Source organism: Lonchura striata, chromosome 7 (assembly GCF_050655825.1).
Source record: "Lonchura striata isolate lonStrDom1 chromosome 7, ASM5065582v1, whole genome shotgun sequence".
Taxonomy (NCBI): Eukaryota; Metazoa; Chordata; class Aves; order Passeriformes; family Estrildidae; genus Lonchura; species Lonchura striata.
The window spans coordinates 7,517,197-7,542,561 of NC_140709.1; the positions used below are offsets into that span (position 1 = coordinate 7,517,197).

General features: G+C 42.9%; 3 protein-coding genes across 6 annotated transcripts in view; 2 read left to right on the plus strand and 1 right to left on the minus strand.

Moving 5' to 3' along the window:
• Positions 1-6,267, plus strand: part of NCKAP5 (NCK associated protein 5) — a 416,669-nt gene extending 410,402 nt beyond the window's left edge. For all 4 annotated transcript variants that reach the window (XM_085584141.1, XM_077784917.2, XM_085584139.1 and 1 more), the window contains one exon: positions 4,648-6,267. In XM_085584141.1, coding sequence (XP_085440267.1) covers positions 4,648-4,929 — 282 coding nt within the window. In that variant the 3' untranslated portion in view covers positions 4,930-6,267. The remainder of the gene's footprint in view (positions 1-4,647) is intronic.
• A 963-nt stretch (positions 6,268-7,230) lies between these two features.
• On the plus strand, positions 7,231-23,924 carry LYPD1 (LY6/PLAUR domain containing 1). The gene is made up of 3 exons (XM_021548633.4): positions 7,231-7,528; positions 8,493-8,630; positions 22,050-23,924. Exons 1-3 carry the CDS (start codon positions 7,477-7,479, stop codon positions 22,283-22,285), a joined length of 426 nt encoding a protein of 141 aa, XP_021404308.3. The 5' UTR covers positions 7,231-7,476; the 3' UTR covers positions 22,286-23,924.
• GPR39 (G protein-coupled receptor 39) overlaps positions 21,256-25,365 on the minus strand; it is a 103,622-nt gene continuing 99,512 nt past the window's right edge. The window contains exon 3 of the mRNA XM_021548632.4: positions 21,256-23,171. Coding sequence (XP_021404307.3) covers positions 22,648-23,171 — 524 coding nt within the window. The 3' untranslated portion in view covers positions 21,256-22,647. The remainder of the gene's footprint in view (positions 23,172-25,365) is intronic.

Sequence of the window (25,365 nt, forward strand, 5' to 3'; positions counted from 1 at the left end):
AAAAAGTAAAATCTGGAAAATTGTTTTCCCTTGCAATAAAGTTATGAGCAATAACTAAAAAAAACCAAAAGGGAGCATACTGTGTATCTTCTATTAGAGATCAGATCTGAAACGAAGGTCCTTGAGTTACACAATTAAGTATTGATTTTGCTGATCTATGTTTAATTCTCATAGCAATTTTGTTGTTTTTACCCAATAGTGTTTTGCAGTTATACTTCACTTGAAGCAATGCTCTTCTTGCTTTTGTGTTAATCTAAAAACTAAATTGCCCAATGCATGAGAGACATAAATAAAGTTCATTTTATTCCTTTTTGTAAGTGATTCTGAGCTCTTTAAAGTGTTGGTTAACTAAACTTAGACAGCTGGAAAATACATTTATCCTGCAGAATGGTTCATTGCTATTTCTGGGCTCTGGTGGGACTCATAAGCATAGCCTGACCTCCAGATAATCAAAGCTTCTGTGTGTTACCACATTCAAGAAATGGCCTTGCTGCTGCTTTCCTTCCTGCACACGAGTGTGGGGTCCTCTGTGCCTGCGAACCAGCCCATCTTTCCCTGCTCCTGCTTCCCACTACACTTGAGGGATCCTTGTGCTGTTCAAAAGGGCTGCAGCTCTTCCTGGTCCTTGATCACACAGCTCTGAAAAGGCATTCTACCCACACGTAACCTCTCATTTTTACAGTTTGCAGAAAACCTAATTTGATGTCTTAATGTAGGAATAACACCTATTTATAATGTATCAGTGTAACTGCAGGCTAGTTTTGTTTTCCTAATTTGCTGTGCTTGAAGTGACACGCCAGATTTCATTACATCACTAACGGGTTTTAGTTATTCCCTTTAGGATGTTGCCAGCAAGGAAACATTATTCTGATTCATGACTCATGGGTTTATATCAAAGTGATGTGGCTCGTGATGAATGTCTGTGTATGTCAGGAAGAGTTTCTCCTCTTCTGACAACTGCTCACTGCTCTCAGGTGGTGCAAGGCACCCCATGCTGGGCAGGCAAGAAACTCCAGCTGTGGGAAGCTCTCCACCTATACAGTGGAGCAGAACAACAAATTCTCCCTGTACCCTAAGGCCATAAGGGTACAGATTTTCCAGACAAAAATACACTTAGGATAAGTAAAAGAAGCTAACCATTGATCTGCTTTAGGGTGATGGGCCAGAGCTGTTACAGAGGCTGTGAAAACTACAGTTCTTGTCTGTACTGAGCCTTTTTTCCTTTATTTCTGTTATCTGTCTCTTGTAGACCAGAATCAATTAATACTTAGGAAAACATACAGAGTCCACACCAAATGCAGCACTCACCTTGATCACAGAACACATCAGAATAGTCAACAGCAAAGTCAACACTTTAAGGCTGAAATGGTTCTAAGCATTGCAGCTCAGAAGGATCCTGTGCTGTTAGTCCATCTTGGCTCTTGTAGCAGCACTGAGCAAAATCATGGAGTCTTTCTCTTTGCTTGGTGACAAAACCAGCTGTTCACTGCACAGAAAGCCACGCCTGGCACAGCAGAGATATGAGTGGAAAACATGGCTTAGAGGTTAGGGGCTCCCTACACCCCTTCCCAAATCCCACCCAGCCCTCCTGGGCGTAGGACACACCCGCCTCACCTTCCACTCTGCAGAAGCAGCTGCTGAGTACCATTTCAGCATGATTCTCAAATGCATTCATGAACTAATTACTTTAAAATACACCATGCTAACCTCTTTGAGCTAACCCCTGTTCTTTGTTATAGCTGTGACTCTGCTGCAGTCAATAGCAAATCTACATAAAAAAACCCAAAGAAACTACATAACCATGTACACAATTCATCAATCAAATTCTAACTATAGTTGTTTTGCTTTTGTCTTTTGATTAATCTAGCAGCTTTTGAGACCGCCATGAATAATAAGAAACTTATTTAAGGTTGAATCTAAATAAACACTCTTTGCTAGCTAATTTTTTACAAGTTGTATACATAGTAACTAGAGAAAAAAAAACTTGGGTTAACATTTCTGTTCTGACACAGAAGATAAAGAAATGACCAGTGACTTTTTAGCTCTAGGAATGTATGTAATTGTGTTTTTGTGAGAGAAAATGATTTGTTGATTGTGCAGATTCTTACATTAATATCTCTGCCTAAAGTTTTATTTTTGCTTATGAGTTTTCTTCTGTGTTAAAGAAAGGAAGTTTCAGGTTGTTTTACAGAAGGATATAACTGGGCACAAAGACACCTAAAAAGGACAACTCTGTGTCCAAGAAATAAGTATAACTTATTTCTGAATTGTTTCTTGTTTTGCTAATAAATTTTTCTACTACTGTTAGAATCAGTTTTCCCTTTAAGCTCTGATATATTGTAGATGTACTGTTCACTACTCAGAATCTTTTGCCAACAGGTTTCTCTGATGAGCTTCAGTTCACTTCAATTTCACTCGATTCAAGGTCTTTGTTTAAAATTTGTAGAGTACTTTTGTTCCCTGCAGTTTCTCTAATGTACTTTATAAAATAAATGAGAAACTAAAGTGTGATTAAAGTAGGATTGTAGCCTAGGTTGTGCTTGAAGGGTGTAAAAAGCTATTGATACTGCATATATGCAGAACATACCAATGAATTCAGTCTGGTTTGTCCTGAGGTGTGAATCCATCCTCAGCAGGATAGCCAGAATCCTCCTCTGATTGTGATGCTTCACCCAGACTGCTCTGTCCTGCAGATTCTCCAGGTGCTCCTCCTGCCCAGGAGTTGAAATTGGCTCCACTGGAATCAATGAGAGTTTTATCACAGGCCTTACTAACCCCAGTATTGAGTCCTGCAGTCTCAAGTCTGTGCTAACTAGTCACATTCAATTTATCTAAAGAAAAGCTGTGAAGTGGGAAAATTAAAGACAGAGAAACATCATTTAGTCTGCCATGTAATAAAGTATTTTAGGCTTAGCACTCTGAAAAGCAAAAAGTGCTAACATGTGTTATTGATGCCATGGCTGAGAATATTCTCATCTGGCCTACAGAGAAATGAAACAACTTTTTCAGTATTTCAAATGAGGGCAAAGGGGAGAGCATTTCCAGGTAAAGTTGTGAAAAATTTCTGTTGTAGGGTCCTAAATTTATGTTCATTCCCATTACCAAGGGTAATATTCCTCTCAGAAAATATTTTAATTACAGATATTGAAGACCTTAGTTTTAACTGTCATCTAAAATTAGAATCCAACACAACATTCCCTAAAACCTTTTAGACTCAAGATTAATTAATGCACCAAACAGAAAATGTTCATTTGCTAAGACTTTAGGATCTCCTGTTGCTTTGCTTAAGTTTGTTTGAAACATTTCCCAAAAATAGTAATCTAATCCATGCATTGTCATTTTATGAGATGTGACAAAATCAGAGCAAAACCAGTCATTGGAATGGCATTTCAATTTTTATCTAACTATCCATCAAAACAAGCAATCAAACTATGTAACAATTTGTCTTCCTCTCACCAAAGATTGCCAGGGAGAAACAGCACAGTGTGCACAACATTTCACTGACTTGAAGCTTGAATTCTTCAGAAAATTGTAAGGACCCTTTACAACTGCACATGTAATGACCCACAGCATCCACACATCTGCCCAAGCTATATCTTCAGTGTGCTTAAAATACCATTTCATTTCTACCTAAACAGAAATGTTCATGCCTTGGATTTACAGTAATTTACTGATTCTGTCTTTGCCATCTGATGGCTGTACCAAAAATGAGGAATGGCTTTGCACTCTGATGGCATATCTCAGAATGCTTGAATCTTATCTGCCCAGGAGGTTATTGAATGTTGATTGTAAAATGTTGAATGCTATCCCATATATCTCTGGTAATACGATCTGTAAGAGGAGTTAGTTACTCAGATTTTGAAACACTCTATATATGAACAGCAGGTCATTTTTATTGAGCTGCTCCCTACACAGTTCCCTAATGATTCCTTGGTCAGATCTCTGATTGAAAATACCAGTAGCTCACAAAGGGATAAAATTACTTTGGTACAATCCTACCGTGTGTTTTTAATATAATGTGCTAATACATGGTCCAGTGTTGCCACAGAATTCTGTGGGAAAGCCTGGCCAATATCTGATTGATTCTGGTCTGTGGGGATCGGCCCAGTTCTCTGCAATTTCCTCTCTTTTTGCTTTCTTGTCTATTAGAGAGGGTTTGGCTTTGTGGAAATCGATAGGCTTATACATGCAAAATGTGAGGCTATTCCCTAGCAAGTTTCATTTGCATCCTTAATTTATGGAAAATGCTGTTTTCTCCTCTGCACTTTTTTTTTTTTTTCCCCCAAACTCTACTTAAACAAATACCTATTTGAACATACTCCCCTGAAGTATTCGTGCAGGAAAAGATCTGAATTCCTGTGAGGATGGTGGAGATGTTTAACTCATGCACAGCCAGGGTGTGCTACTTAGGACCTTAATAGCACTTGAGTGTTACATAAATGTAGTTCTATTTGTCTTAGCAGAATCATTAAAGTTATGATTTATCCTGAAATGGACACTAATGTCCTATTTAATCATAACAGTTATTTAAGCATCTAACAATCTATTTCCTCTCACCCTGTGAACTTTAGAAAGATGGTAATTAATGGTGTACAATAGGATAATTTTTAAAGGAATATGCTTCCAATAATTCTCCCACTTTTACAGAAATTGAAGCCAACTGAAGAAACAAAAGAAGATTCCCAGAATAGAGTATCTAAAATTTCCCTGGAGTCTCTCAATAAATTTAACAGCAATAATGTACTTTTATTAGAAAAAGAGAAGAACTGTCTGAACAAGGTTGAAGGACAGAAGGAAGAAAATGGAAAGAAAGAAGCGGCTTCCTTGAATAGCTCGGGTCGGCAGGATGTGGACAATTTGGAATCCTTGAGTGATTCCCTGTATGACAGCTTCTCCTCCTGTGCCAGCCAAGGCTCCAACGACGTTTAGGAACACTTCCCAGCAGGCTGCAGCACGGAGTGGAGCTGAAGGTGAGCGTGGAGAGAGGAGGGAGAGGAGACTGTGACAATTCCCCCTCGAGCTCGCTCTGCTCCCATCAGGGTGTTCTGACCTCCCACCACACAGCAATAAGGCAGGGCAGCATCACGGTGGTGCAGGGGACTCAACACACCCAACACAACGAATACACAGAGTAAAGTCTTAATTTTGCACTTTTGTGAATATCTGTACAGTTGTAAATATCTTGGGAAAATATATTTGTAGGGATACACGACAGCAATAAATATTAAATTGGTGCTATGCTCCTGTAATGGCAGATTACTAACTTAAAGAAATTGGTGTGAATATTAACAAAAAAGCTAGTAGATTTTTTTAAAAAGTTATAATTGTCCTAGTCTTAAAACTGTATGTAGAAACACTGCATTACCATAAACTCAAGTCTGCCAGATTGTCTTTAATAAACTCTCATGAACTCCCTTTTAGAAAACATATTTTATTTTTTCTTTTTAGTGCAATTCCATACAGGTATTCTAGGGAAACATGCATTTCAGTTATTGCAACTTCACAACAGGTGTCTTATTTCAAAAGGGTTTTGACTTTTGACATGGCAAGAAAATTAATAGATTAAAAGGCCTGATACTGCTGGCATTGGCTTCATCAATCATGCACATAACTGTTTGAAAGATCAGGGTCAAAGCAATTCACTTCTGACACAAACAGGAGTCCTGTAGGAATGAGAACCACATAAACTACCCTGTACTTCTAACTGCAACGTGGCTTTTAAACTTCCATGTCCTCTGCACTGTACTCATTTCCCATCAAATTATAAATGTACCATAATGTGTTATCTTTTCTAGTCTCTGTTTGGTCTTAAGTAAATTCTGAACACTAAAATTATTTTTTTAAAACACTAAACAACTCCTGTTTGTGACACACTAAAATGTTGGTGCTAACCAGTACTAGTTCAAACATATCTTGGAGCAGGGGGATTGGGCTGTATTGGGTGTTTTTGGTTTTTTTCTACAAAGGTTGTTTATATATGTAAGGGAGAGTCTATTTCAAAGGTTCTGTGTATTTTTTCTAGATGTGAAGTATTTATAACTGCTTTTTGTACAGCAATTGTAAACTAGATATATTTGGAGTATTTCTAGACTCTACGGTTTCTTTAGCACATGCTTGTTAATCTTTGAAATATTGTATGATCAGTGTTACTATTTTGTGCAATTTGTTATATTTTAATTCTTTTCTGCCCTAAACTTGCATCGTCTTTTTCAACTTTTAAGAAATTTTCATTGAAACATCTTTCGTAAATAAAACTTCTCTTGCCTACCGGTGCCTGCTGAGGGGTTTTGGGAAGGGGATGATGTTGTGACAGCTTGGGCTGGGTCAGGGGGTACCCACCGGGCCGCCCCGCAGAAGGGCGGTGTTCAGAGAATTCGTGACACGGGGCTGTTAAACAGCGATTTCAGCTTAATTAACTCTTCCTTGGAGCAGAGCTGTGGAACGAGCACTGGGAAATAACGTGGTGATGCGGAGAGACCACGGAGACGGTCCCAGCAGGGACGGCGTGGGCGCGGCACCGCGGGCTGCCCTGCCCGTCCCTCCCCACGGGCGCTGCCCAGCCCCCGACGGCTCCTCGTCACCCCATCCCATCCCATCCCATCCCATCCCCATCCCATCCCAATCCCATCGTCAGCTCCCCCCGGCCCATCCCGCCGTGTGCCCGCGGAGGAGGCAGGGTCTGAGCGCGGCCACCGCGCCCTTTCCCCCCCGTTTTGTTACGCTGGAATTCCCTTTTAGGGGGCTGGGAGGAGGGAATGGCGGGGCCGCGCCTCCCCTCAGCCCCTGCCGGGGTCGTGGGTGCTGCGGGGCGTTCGTGGGAGGGAGCGGCGCTCGCAGCGGGGCCCGGCCCGGCAGCGCCGCGGACGCGCTCCGGCTGCCACCTGTGCGCTCGGGCGGGGACCGGCAGGGACCGGGACACGGCACGGACCGGGACACGGCACGGACCGGGACACGGCACGGACCGGGACGAGTCCCACGGCGCGGGGTCTGTGCCCGAGCCGAGGAGGAGGCGCGGATGCGATGATGAGCAGCCCCGGCGGGCAGAGGGTCGCGGGGCCCCTCGGCAGCGCCGTGCGAGCCGAGCCCGGAGCTGGAGCCGGCGCTGCGGGGGCTCCCCTCCCTCGCTGAACTTCGCCCGTCCCCGCGGCGCTCCCGGCGAGGTGCGGGGCGGCTGGCGGGGATCCCCGCCCCGCTCCGCCGGCATCACATGGTGCTGGAGGAGGGAGGGAGGGAGGGGGAGCCGCCCCCCAGCCCTCGCTTCTCCTACAGTTTCTTCCAGTCTCAGCGCTCAACTCCGGCGAGGCTGGAGCGCGGCGCGGGGCTGGGCAGGGCGGGCTCCGCCGCCGGCTCCCGGGGCGCCGCTCCGCAGCGGAGGCGGCGGGCAAGCGGCACAAGTGCGCGGCGCCTCCGCTGCATCTCCGCTTCTGATGCCCCTTCGCGACTGCACGCCAGCCCGGCGGCCGCGGCTCCGGGAGGATGCGGCTCTTCCTCCTCGCTGCAACTTTCTGGGGATTGTGCCTGGCGCCAGGTAAGGGCTCCGCGGTGCTGGGAGCCTCCGTCCCCTCGCCGCCGCTCGACGGAGCTGCTGCCGGGCGCTACAAAGGAGCGGGGCGGCGGAGCCCCGTCCTGCCCGCGGCCCGCAGAGCCCCCGCCGGTGTCCCAGCGCCGGCTGCCCGCGGGGCGAGCGCAGCCCCGGAGCCTCTCCGCGGATGCCGGCGCTGCCGCGGCGGGTCGGTGCCCGCGGAGGACGGGCTCGGGCCGGGGGTCCCCGCCGCGGGACGAGGGTGCGGGAGCCGCCGGCGGAGCGCCGCTCGGAGCGCCTCGTTTGCATGATAAAGGCGGCTGGCGAGGGATGCTCCGCCGCTTTAATTGTGCACGGCAAAATAGTAATTAAATCATTTGTAATTAATTAGGAGCTAAGTAAACCCGTCGGCACAGATAAGAGCCGGAGTATCTCGGAGCCGGGTTGCTGTCTGCGGGGCGCGGGCGGCTTTCAGCCCGCTGTGCCGTGGGGCGGGCGGTGGCTGCCCGGCTGTGCCGGTACCGATGTCGGTGTTGATGCCGGTGTCGGTACCGATGTCGGTGTTGATGCCGGTGTCGGTGGCCGTCGCCTCCTGGCGGCGGCGTCTCCAGCGCCGGAGCGGCTGCCCCGCGGAAAGGAGCATCAGCAGAGCCGGCAGCGCTCGGCTTCCGCTGGGCGTGTTTTACTTTATCTTTGTCAAAGCGATACTTTATTTGGCTGAGCTGTTGAGTAGCTAGGAACGGCGAAGGGGGAAGGATAAGGGAGATTTCTGGCACGTGTTGGTTGTTTGGGTTTTGTTTTGGTTTGGTTTTTTAATGCTATCGCTGTTATTTAAGGGCAGGTTAGATGGGGCACTCAGTTGAGCAGATAGTGTTCCTGCCCATGGTACGGGCTTGGAATGAGATGATCTCTAAGGTCTTTTCCAAAAGAAAGCATTCTATGGTTTTTAACAAATCTCTATCTGTTCCAGGTTCGGGTTTGCAAATACAGTGTTACCAGTGTGAGGAGTTCCAGCTAAATAATGACTGCTCCTCTCCAGAGTTCATCGTGAATTGTACAGTGAATGTTCAAGATATGTGTCAGAAAGAAGTAATGGAAAAAAGTTTTGGTAAGAATTTAATAATTATTCTTCTGTCTCTCTGGTTTAGGTAGCATTTTGGCTCCACCCATTCATGGTGTTCAGCTTCACATGAATCTTGTGTCCCTACCTGAAGGGACTGGATTCAATGTCTTATACTTCTGAGTGGCTTTGCAACTCAATGAAGTTAAGCATTTTCCTTTAAAACTGGTGTAAAAACTGAAGGATGCAAGCCAAATGTTGATAAAGCCGGTTAATACACAGCCTTATAGGTCTCTGATATAGTTTCCCAGCACTGGGAAATTAATAACAACAAGTTAGTTTAATCTCATTACAGTTAATTACATGGGCTTTTTCCCCAAGAGATAGAAGAGCATTAAATTAGTAATTCCCTCCTTTCTTTTATTTACTCAAGCAATTTATATACTCTGAAGGTTCATCTTAAGGGAAGGAAAGTGTAGTGATCTTTGCTTTCATCCATTAAAGAAACCATCAGGCAAAAGGGGGAAAGAGGTTTTTTTTTAAAAAAAAAAGTTGGGGCAGGGGGAATTTATGGGGGAGGAGAAGGGCACAATGGATTTGTCATACCAATCTTTAAGGTCTTTTTCCCTTACTGCAATTGCTATTAAAGTTAACATATTAGGACAGCAATGTGTCCAAGAGGGAATCAGCTGTGTTTCTGCACCTCGCTTCTGTTGTCTTTTGAGCTGTTTTGTAAATGGCTGGGTTCTGTTCAGCATGGTGGAGCTTTAGAGAGAACTCTCAGGTCTCACACTGCTGTGTTGCTCTGTAGCTTTCTGTTAGGGACTCTGGGGCTGTGTGAGGAGGCAGGAAGGGAGCTGGAGCCCCTGGAGCCTCCTGCTCTGACTGCAGGCAGCTGAGAGGGTGTCAGGCTTTGGAATGGACAAGGATCAGCCCCTCCCTGGGAGCCCCAGCCTGGAAGTGTCCCCTGGGCCAAGCCTGGGGAGCAGAGGGCAGCTTGGGGCTTCAGAACCCTGACTTAAGGGGATGCTGCTCTCTGGAACTGCCCATCTCCCAGATCTGGGGTTTTGCTGTTGGTGGAGATTGAGCTGCAGTCTGTCCTTTCCCAGCAAGCCCTCCAGGAGCTGCAGGATGCCTCTGGTGCAGATCTGTGCAGCCATCCATCCAGAACAGCAACAATGCTTCTTGGGCTTAGCAAACTCCTCTCCCAGTGCTTGTCAGGCAGCTGGCCCCACCTGTGCTGGGGATTTCAGGTCACTGTGTGATCAGCCCTGGATAAATAATTGTTGTTACACGTCAAAAGTAGCTGAACTGCTGATGCTCTTTCATCCTGGGTAACACCAACCACAGTGACTACTGCTGTGAAATACTTAAACCTGTCCAGTGTAGGGAGGGAAAAGCTGGGTTTAAGCTGTTTAAAGGAATATTAGTCTCTCTCAAGTTATTTTTTTACTGGAGTATTCTATTTCAAGTTGACTTGAAAAGGGTGGTGAGGGTGTGAGATAGCAAAGCCTTCAAGCAGTCATTTAGACATACTCAATATTTTAAATGTACCTGGCAAACTGTAAGTATCTCCTCACCACAGCTTCTGCAGTACTTTCATGAGGTTAGACAGGATGTTGTGATTGGGAGGGCTCTAGATGTGGTAGTAGACACAGACAAAAAAAGTCAGATTTGAACTCTTTTTCACTGATGCATAACTTGCCTTTACTCCTGTGAAAGAATGGGTTGCAATACAATAAATAAGCAGCTCTTAAACTGCTTGGTGAGGTTTTTTTCTGTGCAATTTTATGTTTTTTCTCAGTAGATCCCTAGATTTTTTTCTTTAGGAGGTCGCTAGCATGCTCTGCATAGCAGGTGCCACTCTATTACGTTTACTTCTATAAATGCATTTCTTATTAATTCTAAGTTCAGAGATTGTAAATTTCAGCCAGTTAATAAATTAAAATTTTAACCTATTTCAAATTGAATGAAATTTACATTGCAAGCTTAGTTTCTGTTACCCTCAGTCAATTTTAGAGAGGGTTGGTTGTAAAACAGAGATGATTCAGTTCATCATCCTTTATTGGTTTTATTTCTAATTGATATTTAAATGTGTGCAATATAAATGCCTTACTCTCCCAAGTTTTATTAAATAATTCATTTTACTTCTACCAGTATATTTCATAACCTGATTCTTTTGGTTGTTGCTTATTGCTGAAATGTTTCAAGTATTGATTTTAATTTATAATAGACTTGAGTTTGAGCTTTTAACCCAGAAAATGAAAGATGCAAATTTGCATTTATTTGACAGCACAGTCTCCTAATTAGAGTTCTTTCCTCTTGACTAAATACAGTCAAAGGAGTGCAATTCTTGTAGATTAACCCATTTTTGTTATTAATAAACCACAGCTGTGTCAGTGAGCAAAGTGCTGTAAGTTATCTCAAACTTTATTTAAAAGTTACACGCGGTATTTGAGCTAAAGCTCAGGGTGGGAGTGGGTGACCATCCCTGTGATGGAGCCACCCTTCCCCTGCAGGAGGGAATTTTGTGTTTTGCTCTTGGGGGCTGCTGGCTCCTGTCTGTGCTGTGCCTGCAGTGCAGCCCCAGCCTGTGGCCAGGGACTCTTCTCCACGAGTGTTTGTTGTGTTCCGGAGTTGTGCCACAGCTCAGCTGCATTCTGGATTAAACTCCCTGTCCTAGAAGCACCACGGTGGTAAATGACAACCCTGGGCTGTTCTTCCCAATCACCTTGTAAAAAGTTCCTTAATTACAGAATCACACAGAATAATGAGGTTGGAAGAGACCTCTAATATCATCAAGTGCGACCTATGCCCTAACACCACAACTGGACTATAGCACCAAGTGCCAAGTCCAGTCTTTTTTTAAACACATCCAAAGATGGTGATTCCACCACCTCCCTAGGAAGACAATTCCAGAATTTTATTATTCATTCAGTGAAATTTTTTTTCCTAATATCCAACCTAAACCTTCCCTGATGTAGCTTGAGGCTGTGTCCTCTTGTTCTGCCAGTTGCTGCCCGGTGGAAGAGACTGACCCTTCACAGTTAAGCCCTCCTCAGTTTCTCTAAAATCAGTGCTTCAGATGCCACTGGGTCCTAGCTCAGCTTCAGGTGAGAAATAGCAGCAGCTCAGGCATGTTCCTAACCCAGAGCTCAAAAAGTGGCTGTTCCTGTGGCAGCCTCTAAGAAAGCAGGTGTAAGTAAATTCTGTTTTGAATTAGACCATCAGGCAGCTGATCTCAGCTGTTTGTTGCACCAGGTAGACATTTGCTTCTTTGGACAGCTTAAAGTGAATTGAGCAGCAAATGGCAAAGTACTTTTCTCTCTTAAGGCTGAGTTGTATGTAAAACTTTTGCCAGGAAAAGTTTAATGATGGTTAGAATTCTGTTACAGTGGGAGATACTGCATTTTCCCTGTGATAAATAATCTTGCTGATTAATTTGGTAATTATATCTCAAAAAAAAAAAAAATCTTTATTTTAGAGGGAGGAGTGATGAGAATGGAAAGTGGCACTCAAGACTGTACCACAAAATTTTTTATCCCACAGAAATTAATGTAAAGGATACGTTTCTAGTGTATTCTTCAGCTGGATAAGTAGTGTTTTAAAACTGTGTAAACTGAATGTTTGACAAAGGATCGAAGTTCTTACCATAATTCTACCTGCAGATATCTTGTGGAAACACCTGTGGTGGATTCCCTGCTCCCTCCTGCCTCTCTCTTTCCAGTCTATGGACTTTTAAATTGGACATGTCAGTGCTCCTTCATTTTTAGAATATATGTAGCAACAAAGAAATCCCACGGTATATTGGGATCAAGTGAAACATCTTGGTGATAGATGAGTATATAGTGTGCATATGCTTTTATATATATTATATAGCATAAAAAACATACTGGTAATGGTAGTCTTGCTTTTTACTGAGGGGAAGAGTTATCTGAGCATAAAGGCTGATCTAAAACCTACTTAAGACAAAATGAAATTTGCAGTGTGAATACATCAGCGAGGGATAAAGCAGGAGGGATGAGACAGGCAGCCCAGAGAGGTAGCCAGTCTCAATTTCTTGGAACTCTCTGCAAGTAAAGCTGCCCACGTGCATGTTTTGAACAATACACCGTCTGTTCTAATGTCGTTGTGAACATACTTTTATTAACTTTTGCAAGAAAAAGAAAATTATTCACTGTAGCAATGCCAAAACTTCAAAATATCAGGGATTTTTCTGTTTGCAAGCAAATCGGGAAACAATCCAATTATTGTATTAACCTGCAATAAGAAATTTTGCTTGTTTGTTTGGTTTACTATGGTTCTTTTAATGCAATTAATTAGTATATAACTCTGCAGTGTAGTTAAAGAAATTGCTGTGATTGTATGCTTAAAAGTAGTGCATGGAAACACCATAAGTAAGACCAGCATCTACAGTGTTGAATTAAAACTTTAACCATTTCTTTGAACTCTTTCCAGCATTGGTTTTCCCATCATTTGTTTTGCCAGTGGCTATGTTGTAAAATGAGTTGGGCTGTGGTAAATTCTTTACCTGTGATAATTACCTGTGATTATTACCATGATTGAGTTGTTCATGTGTGCAAGGATTACAGAACCACATACTTTTTTTCTGTGTACATGTACAGAATCCATTAAAACCAATATTAATTGCATATTTATATCAAGGGGAAATTATGCTCTGGTGTACTTTTATTGACAAAGTGATTAAAACGGCAAACAAAGTTTAATGTTGCCAGAATTACTGTAGGCATTAAAGGTTTATAGGAAGTTGTTGCATCCCCATTATCTATTTAGAAACAGTAAGAAACATCCACTAAATTGGTGGTGGATTTTTTTTTGTTTTCCTCCACACTTTTTGGTCAAAGGATATCAACATAGCAGAATTTGTTGGTGTCTGGGGGGCTTTTTTGTTTGTTAATCAAAGCAAAGCACAATATAGTAAGTCTTTATTGATAATTTTAGAAGATAAATAAAAAATTTGCATGGGATAGTTGGTACCTGTAATATCACACATTGTGCTACCAAATCCCAGTGAAATGAACATATAATATCGATATTGGAAACAAGGTTCACTTTTGATAATGAATAAAAGACTTGCAATGGACGTTGTTAATTTGCACTGTATGCTGAAAACTTGAATCTGTGGATACATTTCCATTCAGAAACACTTTTTCTCAATTGTCAAAGCCATTTCCTTACTTGCAAATCTCTTCCAATCTTTGTGTTTCTCAGAAAACTTCCAGCCACTTAGGGAATGAACTGACTTGAGTGTTTCAGCTAAGGAGAAATTAAGAGAGTGTTCAGCAGGTGTGTCCTGACTGCCTTTCAATAAAGAAAAGCAGCAGTGGAGTTAACAGTTCAAGCAGTTTATGACTTGAAAGCCATGACAAAGATCCGAGTGCAGAAGTGATGAAGGCTGCATTATTGTAAGGAAGATGGGGTCTCTGGTCCAGCAAGTTTCATCTTTCACAGGATGTGGACAATAGCTTTTTATGTTATTTTATTTCTCAGGCTTGCGTGGAAGATATACAAATGAATTTTGTGATGATACAGTGCCCACAGCTTGGTGTCTCTTAAACCTCTCCTGAGAGTTTCCTATTGCATTTCACACACAAATGAGTTTGTGTTTCCAAACCCTTTTGAAGCCTGACCCTGTCACTCCTTTTAGCTCCCAGTGACCTTACCAAATCATTAGCAAGCAAGCTTTAATTAATCCAAACAGTTTTCATTTCCATTTTTCCTTTGTAGGCTGGATGGGGTTTTTTTTGTTTGTTTGTTTTTTTTAAACCTGACAAAACTGGATTTTGCCAACTTACCAATAAGTCTTCAAAACTGAAAAAAGCCATATAAAACCCAGGAAAATCCTACTCTTAAGTTGAACAGGCTGTAAAATCCTGAGTGTAAAAGTAGCTAAACATTTAAAAGCAGAATGAATTTCCAAAGTTCTGGCATGCAAGTGCCAACATCTGAGCCATCCCACTGAAATTGCTAAGGACATTAATTAGGGATGCAACAAGACTATTCACCTGTAAAATTATTTATGTGACTTTTTGCAAGGATGTAGCACTTTTAACATTTCTAAAGGCAAAAGGTTTGTGGCTTCCCTTTATCTCAAAATGTAAGGATTGTCAAGAAAAATCCTCATACAGAATTGTGAAAATTGAGTCCAAGTTCACCTCTGTCTCTACAAGATAAAGTATATTTAGGTCTTGATGGCAAAGGACATTTAGATCCTGATTCCTTTGTATCAGGTAGGATGGAAGTTTTGTTGGGAAGATTGGGTGTTGTAGTGCTTGACTGTACATCCACACTGGTGACAAGGGAAACAAATAAGAACAGTAGGAAACCAAAGAATTATTAGATATGCAGGTGAAGGTTGAGCTTTGACCTCTCATTTGTAGCCTTCTGTGGCTTTAAAAAATATTTGATAACACCACCATTAGCAGTTGTACTTCACTTTCCCAGCCTATGCACTTTTAAGCATTTTAATGCCGTGCTTCAGCTTTGCAAGCAGTGACAAAGACTTTTTTGTGATGTTTTTTGTTGTGAGCAACACCGCTTTGAGTCACATTTCTAGCACCAGAATTAGAAGGCACAACTCACAAAAAGATATCAGGGTAATCTAAACCCTTGTCCTGTGCCAGTCAAAATTGTCCAGTTTTCTCCTGAGCTGACTTAATTTCTGCAAGGTGTCATGTCAGGGTCAGAAGGAGAGTGATGAGGCCAGACTTTCATTGTCAAAGGCTTCCTGTTGGTTTCTGGGAAAATGTGCAACTTTTTAAGAGTGCCAAATATATGGAGGATTTGTGATGATATTAGGCTTTCATATAAAATCATGATGACAATATGCTAAGTGAACCAGGTGGTTTATTTTTGTTTTGCTGAGAGGCAGAGGGCTCTGGGTTTGTTTTATTTTTAATAGAATTGTGTACTCTCTAAGGACCTAAAGGCATGAATATGCTTTTATCTCGTCTATAGAATGCATCAAAGGGAGGGCCAGGATGAAATAGCTGCAGTCCTAAAACACAAGATTAAAAATCAGGAAGTGTGTGCATAGCTTTGCAGTAGATTTCAAGTCACATACTTGCAGTGCCTTGGGTTTTTTTTTAGTCTGGAAAACATCGACCATGGGAGCTCACAGTATTTAAGTAGCTGTTTACAAGGTGATTAGAAAATTTTGTGATACAATTTCTAGCAAGGTGCAAATTATTTAAACCACTTGTCTCGTCAGCTTTCTCTGTGGAGTTCACAAGAAGAGTTAGTGTGAAGTGAAACTTACAGGACATGGTTAGATATTTTACATTTGCTCAAATTATTTGGGGTTTTTGGGAGGGGTTTTTGTAACAATGAGTTTACAGCCATAGCTGAAAGTCTGTGTGTTGAGGAAGCTTAATTCATACTTTAAACCAATAAAAACATGATCTGACTACAACCACAATTGTTTGGGGAAGCACAACATCAAAAGAATGATTGATTACTCTTCAATATTCAGTCACCTTCTACAATATTTAGGACCTTATTAGATAAAATATTTATAATCACTTTCTCTAGAACACAGCAAATCACAATAGGACCTCTGGAGTCTGTCACTGATGCATGTGAACAGGTACCAGCTGAGGAAATGATCATTATAGCAAAACCACTGAAGCCATAAAAAGATGGGCATGCAACCTAATAAGGAAATTGAAAAACATGATTTGCAAACCTGTAGTCTGAACCAAATTTTTGTAGCATTACTGATAGAGTAAAATGCAGAAATAGTCACATTTATATTTTATGTTCCTTAGAAGGTGATGTTCACCTGTTTACATGTTATTCTTGCCACTAGTATAAATTCTCATTTTATTTTTTGCCATACATCAGAAAAGAGCTTTTCTAAGTCCTACTGGGTGCTGAATTTTGCTTGAGTGCAGGGCAAGCTAGTGACAATTGAGGGGAAAAAAATACAGAATGAACTATATGAATGAAATTACCAAGCAAGTGTAGCCAGGCAGAGCACACATCAAGTCTATGCACAATGTAAAAAAGCTGCAGATTCACCAAGAGCAGAAAATGGAAGTTTTGGTGAAATAAGACAGCTGGAACGATGCAGGATATTCAAAGAAAGGGGTATTGGTACATAAGCACAGCTGTCAGCTTGTCTTGAGAGACCACCCAAAGAGATCCTGTGCAATTCATGCTGATGCAAGGGCTAGGACAAGACTGGGGGGGGCTCCTCCTGAGTTCTGTGTGCTGCACTGTGAATTACCCACTGCTGGCCAATTTCCCAGCTTTTGCCTGGAAAGATGGGCAAGATTGAAACACCCCATCTAAAAGAGTTGAGTGGAGGTTCTGTCAAAATTATAAGTGTACGCCTCAAACTTGCCTTGATCTACCTGCTGGCTTTCTCAGCTGCTTACTTGAGGATACAAAACTTTTCTACAGCCCTTTTTGTGCTTCCAGCTCCTGGTGCAGCCTTGAAGAGGCTCAAGGATGCCTCAGTGGTGGGCCTTAGTTGGACACAGACTTCTTTCTCAGCTCCAGAAGATAAATGTGGCAGGTTTGCCCAGAGCACATGCAGGGGATTTTGCTAAAGCACTGTTTGTGGAATGAGCTGCACAAGACTGACTTCAAACATGCCTGTGGAATTGGTTAAATACATATACAATATCAAATATACATATAAAACGGTGTAGAAAAAAGTTTCCTCAAAAAAAGTGGAGCATCAGTCACAGCCCACAAGCTCAGAGAAGAGCTGGCTTGGAAAGCTCAGTGTTGGGCAAATGATGCTGTCCCCTTCACTGAGGCAAGCTTGGAGAGGAGGGGTTTGTGTCCATGAGGTCCTGGGGTGAAGGACAGGGCTGGGATTTCCTGCTGAGCTGTGCCTTTGCAGAGTAGCTGGGTCACAGGAGTGGGAAGGTGACTTTTTTTGGAAATTAGGTCGCTGATCTCGGAGGTGATCCCCTGCTTGCCTGTTTTGGCTGCTGTGCATCCTGCTGGAGGACACTCCTGAGAGTACAGGTGCAAACTGCATTTGCACACTCACTGCTCGGATCGGGCTTGGCTCTGGAAAGTTGGAGTCATGCTTACACAGCAGCTTTTTTGTCTGCACCTCCTACAACAGAACAATCAGAGGTGTCTAATAAGGTTCTTTTCAATCAGAGAAAAAAACTGGATCTGCTGGTGCCTTCTGCATGCACAGTGTAAGAAGTAGGTGTGATGTCACCTTTTTTGGTTGTCCTAGTAACAAGTTAAGCTGTTCTTCAAGAGAAATGCACTGGGCTGTGCAGAGAGGGTAGAGGAAAGAACTCTCACTTTTGGATTTGAATAAATTAATGCTTGAATTGTTTGTTACAATCAAGACAGAATGCACTTGTGTAAGGACAAAACAGTGCCAGGGTGCAGATGCACAGGACTGGACTGGATCCAGGTGAGAAAATAAATATTGCAAGCAGGAACTATAGAAAAGCCTAAAGATTTACACCCATCCCTTCATTGTAAGGAATAAGGCAGAAATAACAGTTTGGGCCTTGACACTGTCTAAATTTGTGATGACTTGTGGGGCAGAGAGGGGTGTAACCATGGACAAGTTTCTTAGTCTAGAAATAAATTTTCAGTGCCAAATTTAAGCCCAAATCTGCTTTTAAAAAAACCCTGAAAACAAACATTTTGCTGTTGTAGGTATATGTGACAGGAGAGGGTGTGGGATACAAGCTCGTTATCACACAGCTGTTCTAGCTCTGTGTACTCCCCTCTTTTCTTGAAATTTCTTGATCTGCATCCCACAAACCCTGAAGCCAAAAAAATACCCGGAAAATCTGTTGGTCAGTAGTAGGTCCTTCACAGTAAAACATCTTTACAGTACCTAAATTGTTGTTGGGGGTCTGCTGAATCCTTGAAAAAGGACAGATTGTTCTGGATTTGTCCATCAAGTAATTGGGTAATAAATACGCTAATTAAGTATTCATCAATATGCTAATTGATCACTGGTGTCAATTGTTGAGGGTGGGTAGCTGGGAATGACCCCATCCTGGTAAAAGCAGAGTGTAAAAAGTGAAGTCTCCTTGCTTAGCCAATGACTCAGAACAATCTGAGGTAGAAGAAAAGCTTCCAGAAAGGTTTGCAGTTATTTTTCTGGGTGATATGTTAATGAATGCTTCAGGCTGATTGCTCAGGCAAGAATACCCAGTAATTAGCAGTTATGTCTGTGGTATGGGTCTTATGAGGCAGATAACCATTCTGAAGAACTGTCTGCAGTTCAGCCTGCTGGTGGCAAATGATTCAGGGAGATCTTGGGGATGGTTTTGGAACTGGCTCAGCAATACTGCAAAGGAGGAGTTTGAGGAGAGATCTCGGGATACAACTGGGAGAGGAGGCTGCTGTCCTGGCTGAGCTGAAGCTACTGGGGCCCATTAACCTGTTTGCTGGAGGGAGGAGATGGTGTCCCTACCATCACATCATCACACTCAGTTGTACTAATGTATTTCCTACCAGAATTACGATAGGAAGAACATTTAGGAGTAAGTGAAGTCACAGCACAAGTGTTTTAAAAATGTCACACCTGCAGTGCTAACATTCCCTCTTTCCCCACCAACTTCTGTGCCTGTTTGCATTGTGTCTTCCTGTCAGGATACTGCAGAAGCAGAGAGGGAGGGAGCACAGCCTGGCTGTGCTGAGCAAGCTTGCTTTGTACCTGATGCTTTGTGAAAAGCGCTTAAGAGTGATAGCAGCTGGTTTGTGAGATCAAGAGACTCTAGCAGTACTCAAAGGAAAAAATCTTGGATGTGAAGGGCATGTTGTTAGCAAAGGAGCTGTTAAAAACCTGATGGAAATGCTGAGTTTTTTAAGTAAAAAATCTCTCAAAAAATTTAGATTATTAAAACAGGGAATGGGAATAAACAATCATTTGGGTGTGAAATTTCCCATTGTAAGGCATTTACTGAAAATCCACTGGAGAAGTGTTACATGGGAATTTTGCTACTAGTCAGATTATTCTCCCTATTTAGGTGTGAACATGGTGCATCTGTTCATGAAACTTTGAGTAGTAAAATTTCAGTCTGTGCTGAAATACTGTTTTTTGACTTCAAAAGGAGCTGAGGATTGTTCTATGGGATTGATCCTGGAGAACAGATCTGTTGTAAACACATGGAGTTAAGCTGCAGGACTTTCATTTTTTTGCAGGAGCGGTTTCCTAGAGCTGTCTGGTGAAAACCATGCCTCAGAAGGTATCATCTAATTGTTCACAGCAGTGAACAATTCTAGTCTCCTAATCTATGGGAGAAGTGCAAAGTGGGATGTTTCCACACTTATAAATTATCCAAACGAATAAATCACTAGTTCAAGTTGCGAACAGAGCTTTGCAGGAAACCTGTGAAAAGGAAACAGCAGGAAGAGAGTGATCTATAAAATGATGGGAATAGGAAATCTGCCAGGGTCAAAAGCTTTTTAGAGCCTTGTTTTTGGAGGGGAAAGTCAAATTCACTGCTGTTCATTTCTGCTGAGAAATGGCTGAGTTTTGTGGGTGTTTGTTGCTCAGGGAAATAATTTGTGATGGGGAGATGCAGGATCAGGTCATTGTGCCTGGTTTAATTGGATACAGGGAAGGGGAAGGAAAAACATTAATTGTAGCCATGGGAAGGGTCATATCTGCCTCTGCTCTGGGAGGACTGCAGGAGGAACATGAACAAAGCATCAGGTCTTTTTGGGGAACATCAGCTGAGATTTTGGTATTGTAAAGCCAATCAGTGGCAGCACCACTGAGGCTCCTTGACAGCAGTGGTTTGTCAGCAGAGACAGAACTCCCTTCTTTTTGCAAGCCGTAGTAATAAAGACTGCATTGCTTTATCTGTGTGCTTTTGCTGTTACAGGGAGAACAGCCCACAGCTCCTCTTCCTTCTTGAGAAAAGGCTCTACCTGCTGTGTTGATTGATTGAAGCTCACTGGAGACAGAGGAAGATTTAACACTCACTTGAGGGCTTCTCTTCATAAGTTCAATGAGATAGATAGCCTAAAAACACGTTTCGGAGTTGAGATTTGCAGAGGGAGAACACAAAACAAGGAAACCCCAGCATTGTTGGGATGGCAGCAGTGTTGTGACAGTATAAAAGAATTGCTTTAATTAAAAGCCTCTGAAGACAGGAAATCCTTCTTTCTGAGCACTGCCCAAAGAAAGGGTGTTCTGCTGCTGCTCTCAGCACTCAGAGGTGCAGTGGCTGATGCCAAATTACAGAGGTTTTTCCTGGGCCATGGAGGTGCTGTAGTGGTTATTAAGTCTCTGGGGACTGAACAAATATCTGCAGGCACTGTACATCCAGTACCAGGGTCATATTCCCTCCTCACTACCCTCCAAAAAAAAGTCTCAATCACTGTGTGTTTAAAGACATTTTGGGCCCATGCCACAGGATGTAAAGGCACCATTCTCCAAGGGAATTCTGATCCCTTGCTTTTCAGGAGGAAAAAAATAAAAACTTATTGAAAATCCCATACTCAAAAAGAATAGTGATTTTATCATCCTTAGGAATATCCCTACTACTTTTTGTAACTAGGAGCAGGCAAACATCCATTATCAATTTCTATTATGTGTATGTTTTTCTAAGACAAAATTTCTACTGTATCACTTGTAGGAAAATTTTGGAGTAATGAGACGAGGAAGTGCCATAACCATTTTCCACTGTGACAGAAGAAAATACATCTGTGTATTTTAAAGCCTTTATAAACCATGTTAAAATAGCAGCTGAAAGTTTATACATCAGAATGTACTTTTTCAGTTACAAACAATCTGAGAAATTATAAATTAGCTTATTAATTAAAATTACCTTAAATTACGTTCAAAAAGGGAAGACTTTCAACTCGAGAAAGACACTTCTATAGAAATGGAAATTTTTGTTATTGAGGGTATTAAACTTCAAAGATAAGCAAGAGCTGAGATTACCTGGAAAAGTACTTCTAGTTCTTCTTCAAAAAAAAATTAGAAGGGGAGGGAGGAGGATGAAAGTTTTTCTGATAATCATCCTCTTTTTACTCTTAGTTACCTGTCTGTGTGTGGCAAAGGAACAAGAAAAGGAAAAAAAATCCTCAAAAGACAAATTAAGAGCACAGAAAGCTGTAATTACTTAGACACCTTAACTCAGACATGTTCAGCAATAGAAACAAAACTAATTTTCCCACTAATTGCATTTCAGTTATAGCAATTCAAACAGTTTATTCTGAAAGATGAAGAATTCCAGCTATAAAATGCATCATTTGATATACATTATGCAAATTAAATCTGTAATATTTTTGGTTCCAACCGGGATCGAACGACAAAGAAATCCCGGGCAGAGCGACCGCGGTGCTGCGGCAGTGCGGGGCTGTTCGTCCTGTCACTGCTGAGGTGTCTGAGCACCAGCAGTGCTTTGGGGATGTGCACTGGGCTTGCAGCTGCTTTTGAGCAGGATTCCTGTGTCGAGCGTTCCCCTCAAACGGAGTAACCCTTGTTGTGTGTCACAGGAATCATGTACCGCAAGTCCTGCGCCTCCTCGGCCGCGTGTCTGATCGCCTCCGCCGGCTACCAGTCCTTCTGCTCTCCTGGCAAGGTGAACTCCGTCTGCATCAGCTGCTGCAACACTCCCCTCTGCAATGGTCCCCGGCCCAAGAAGAGGGGCAATTCTGCTGTGGTGCCGAGGGCACACGTGATAACCACTCTTCTGCTCCTTACGTTTGCTCTGTTGTTCTTGTACTGCTAAACTTCAAGCAAGTTGGTTTGATGGGTTTTTTTTTTCCCCGACACAATTTGTCCTGCATCCTTCTTTCTTCAAAGACGCTGCAATTATTTTCTGTTTGTTTCCAAGTCCCTGTCAACAGCAAGGGAAGTTCAGTGGCTGTGTGAAGAAGAGGGGCTGATATTTTTGTCAGCTAATGAGTTCAGTTAGCAGATTGAATTTCCAGTGTGCACTTAAAAATCCCAGCAGGATACAGACCTCCTGTACCTTTTGCATAACTGGAAACAAATCCATCTGACTTATTCCTTTTGCAGTGTTGTGGCTTTCCTCATTTCAATGTCTATGTTTTTAGTCTCATTGCTAAGCATTAACTTTGCCTTACGAAGTCATACTTGATGTTCACAAAGGCCGTTCTGTGTGCCCTGACCGGGCTCTGAGCCGGTCTCGAGGGGCGCCGCTTCCAGGCTGGGATCTCCTGGTGCAGGACCCGGCTCCTGTGGGCTGCAGCTGGGCGTGGGCTCCTTCTGGAAGGTGCTGAGGAAAACTTTGGCGTCGCCCTTGGTGGAAGAGCCGCGCCTGGAGGAGGTGAAGAGCAGCGGGCGCAGGGAGCGGCCGCCCCGCGCCCCGGAGCTCTGGTTGGCCCTGAGGAACCTCTCCCTGTTGGCGTGCTGCAGGGTGAGGCGGCAGCACAGCACCTGCAGGAACACGCTGCGGAACTGCCGGGAGGAGATGTTGTACAGCAGCGGGTTCACCACCGAGCTGAGGTAGAAGAAGATGTCGGCGATGGGAAGGAGGGTGATGTAGGCTTTGAAGTAGGGGACGGTCCAGTCCTGCTTTGGTTTAGCAGCAGCCATGATCCTTCTGACCTGGTTTGGCATCCAGCAAACCGCCAGAGTGGCAATGATCAGTCCTGCAGGCGGAGAGAGCAAGAAAGAGGTCTGTGTACGTGGGGGAAGACACATAAAATGCTATCAGTTCTGCACTTACTTGTTAGGAAATGGTACCAATTTTTCAGTGTTTTGCTTGACAGCTTTTTCTGCCAGTAGCATTTTCTGTTTGTTGTTTTTAATAACTGTTGCAAGGTCACTGTGGCACATGCTCAGACAAAACACTGCATAGTGTTTGGATGGTGTTCCTTTGTACCTGTTGTCATTTATTGGTTCTCAAAGTGTTCTTTCTCTGATCATCCGTGTCTTTGGAAAGAATACAGTTTTATTTTGGTTAACATTTCGTACACTTCTTCTGTCTTTCCCTTTACTTTGAAAAACAAACACAGTAAATAGAAACTATAGCCATATTAGATCAGGCAATACCCAGAAGAGATCAGATTCTTGTTTGTACTTTACAAAAAAGAAAATGTATGCATAATAATATATTTCGTGTTATTTTTGGTAGATTTCCTCTTACAGAAGCTATTTTTAAGTAAAATGTGTATGGATCTTTTTATGGTAATTAAGATATGTTGGGCTTTCTTAAAAATCAAATTCCAGTGGAATTAAATGATGAATGTAAATGAGAAAAACCCAAGCCTAGTCATGAAAGTGTAAGCAGTTTCAGATTGTAAATTACGCTTTAAAATGTGGTATCTGACCATTTTGTATTTATATGTAAATATAAATACATGTTGCTGCATCACTAATGGCATTAAAAAGGGGTGGCCGAAGTGTCGGATGTCTGAACGTTCTGCCCGCGTGGAGCGTGTTCCTCATGGTGCAGCAGCCCTGCAGGAACATGCCAGGGCCTGGAGCTGGCTGTTCCCAGCAGGACATGGAGCAGGGCACCTCAGTGGCATCCTCTGCTGCTGCTGTGTGCCAGCGCTGGAAACCCTGACACCTTGTGTGACATCCCAGGTGCACAAAGTCACTCCTCTGCTGCTCCCCTCCCTGTGCAGGAGCTGTGCCTTACACAAACTTTGGAGGGAGCAGAAGCTGTACCTGGCTGCTTCCCTGCAGCAGGGAGTGTCCTGCTGGGGCAGTTCTCACCCTGTGTTCTCCTCACCCGGTGCCTGACCTCTGCTCCCAACAGCAGCACAGAAGCTGTTTCATTCTTACTTCTCTAGGCTGAGCTTTGCCCCCACTGGACAGGTCACTGTGGCAATGCCATTCAGAAATAGCAGGGTTTTGAAGCCAGGAAAAGGACACTTCACTAGCAGGAAGATGGGAATGTAGCAAGGAAGGGAGGCAGGAAAGAGAAGAAAGATTTTTCATAACTTTGAAACTGCCAGAGCTTCAGGCTATGTCCAAGTTCTCGCCACCAGTACCCCCAAGCAAAGAAAAGGTATGAAACACCTTTAAAAAAAAAAAACACACTTTTTTTTATTATCTCCCTGAATGAGCTACCAAATAAAATCTGTCCTTTGGATCCTTTGCTTCTGTAATCACTTACTGTCACAATAACTTTGTTGGAATGGGGAACTAGCAGATCTTAAACCTACAGCACTGGCTTAAGAGCCCTGGAGGGCTGTTGTTGGCAGGCCAGCAGTAAATCCATCACCAAAACCTTTGCCATTTTCAGGTCTTTGCCTACCAGAACTCTCCTCAACCACTGTTTCTTTGCTCTCAGTCCCACAGTCCCCTCCCTGCCCCTGACTTTCCCCTGCCACCTTGCCTCACTGTTCAGTACCTGCTCTACCTCTGTGATCTGAATTTTGCATTAATCCTGGAAATGTTTGTGGCCTGCAGTGCTCTTTTCCTGCTGTCAGCTTAACAACTGTACGGTGTCAATCATGGGCCAAAAGAAAATAAGGCCCCTTGAGCAGTGACTTGTGATGAGCCTTATAAAAAGGCAGTGGAAGGATTCTGTTGTTTCACTGGGGCTTTTTTCTCTGGTGGAACTTAAACACAAAGCTCACAAGCCCAAATCTCTGGAATTCTCATGAAATTTTACCAGAAGATGTCTTTCAAGTGAGGAGAAAATAAGCTGTATTGTACAATCATTTTTTTTTGTTGTTGTTCTTAGGTAGAAACAGGATCCTTCATCATGCTGATTAATAGTTTCCTAAATTATGAATGCTGCTGTGAAAAACTGTGAGCAAACAATGCGTGCATTCATTTTTAAAACCCAACTGCATTGCTCTGAGATGTCTTGATTTTTTTTGCCTCTAT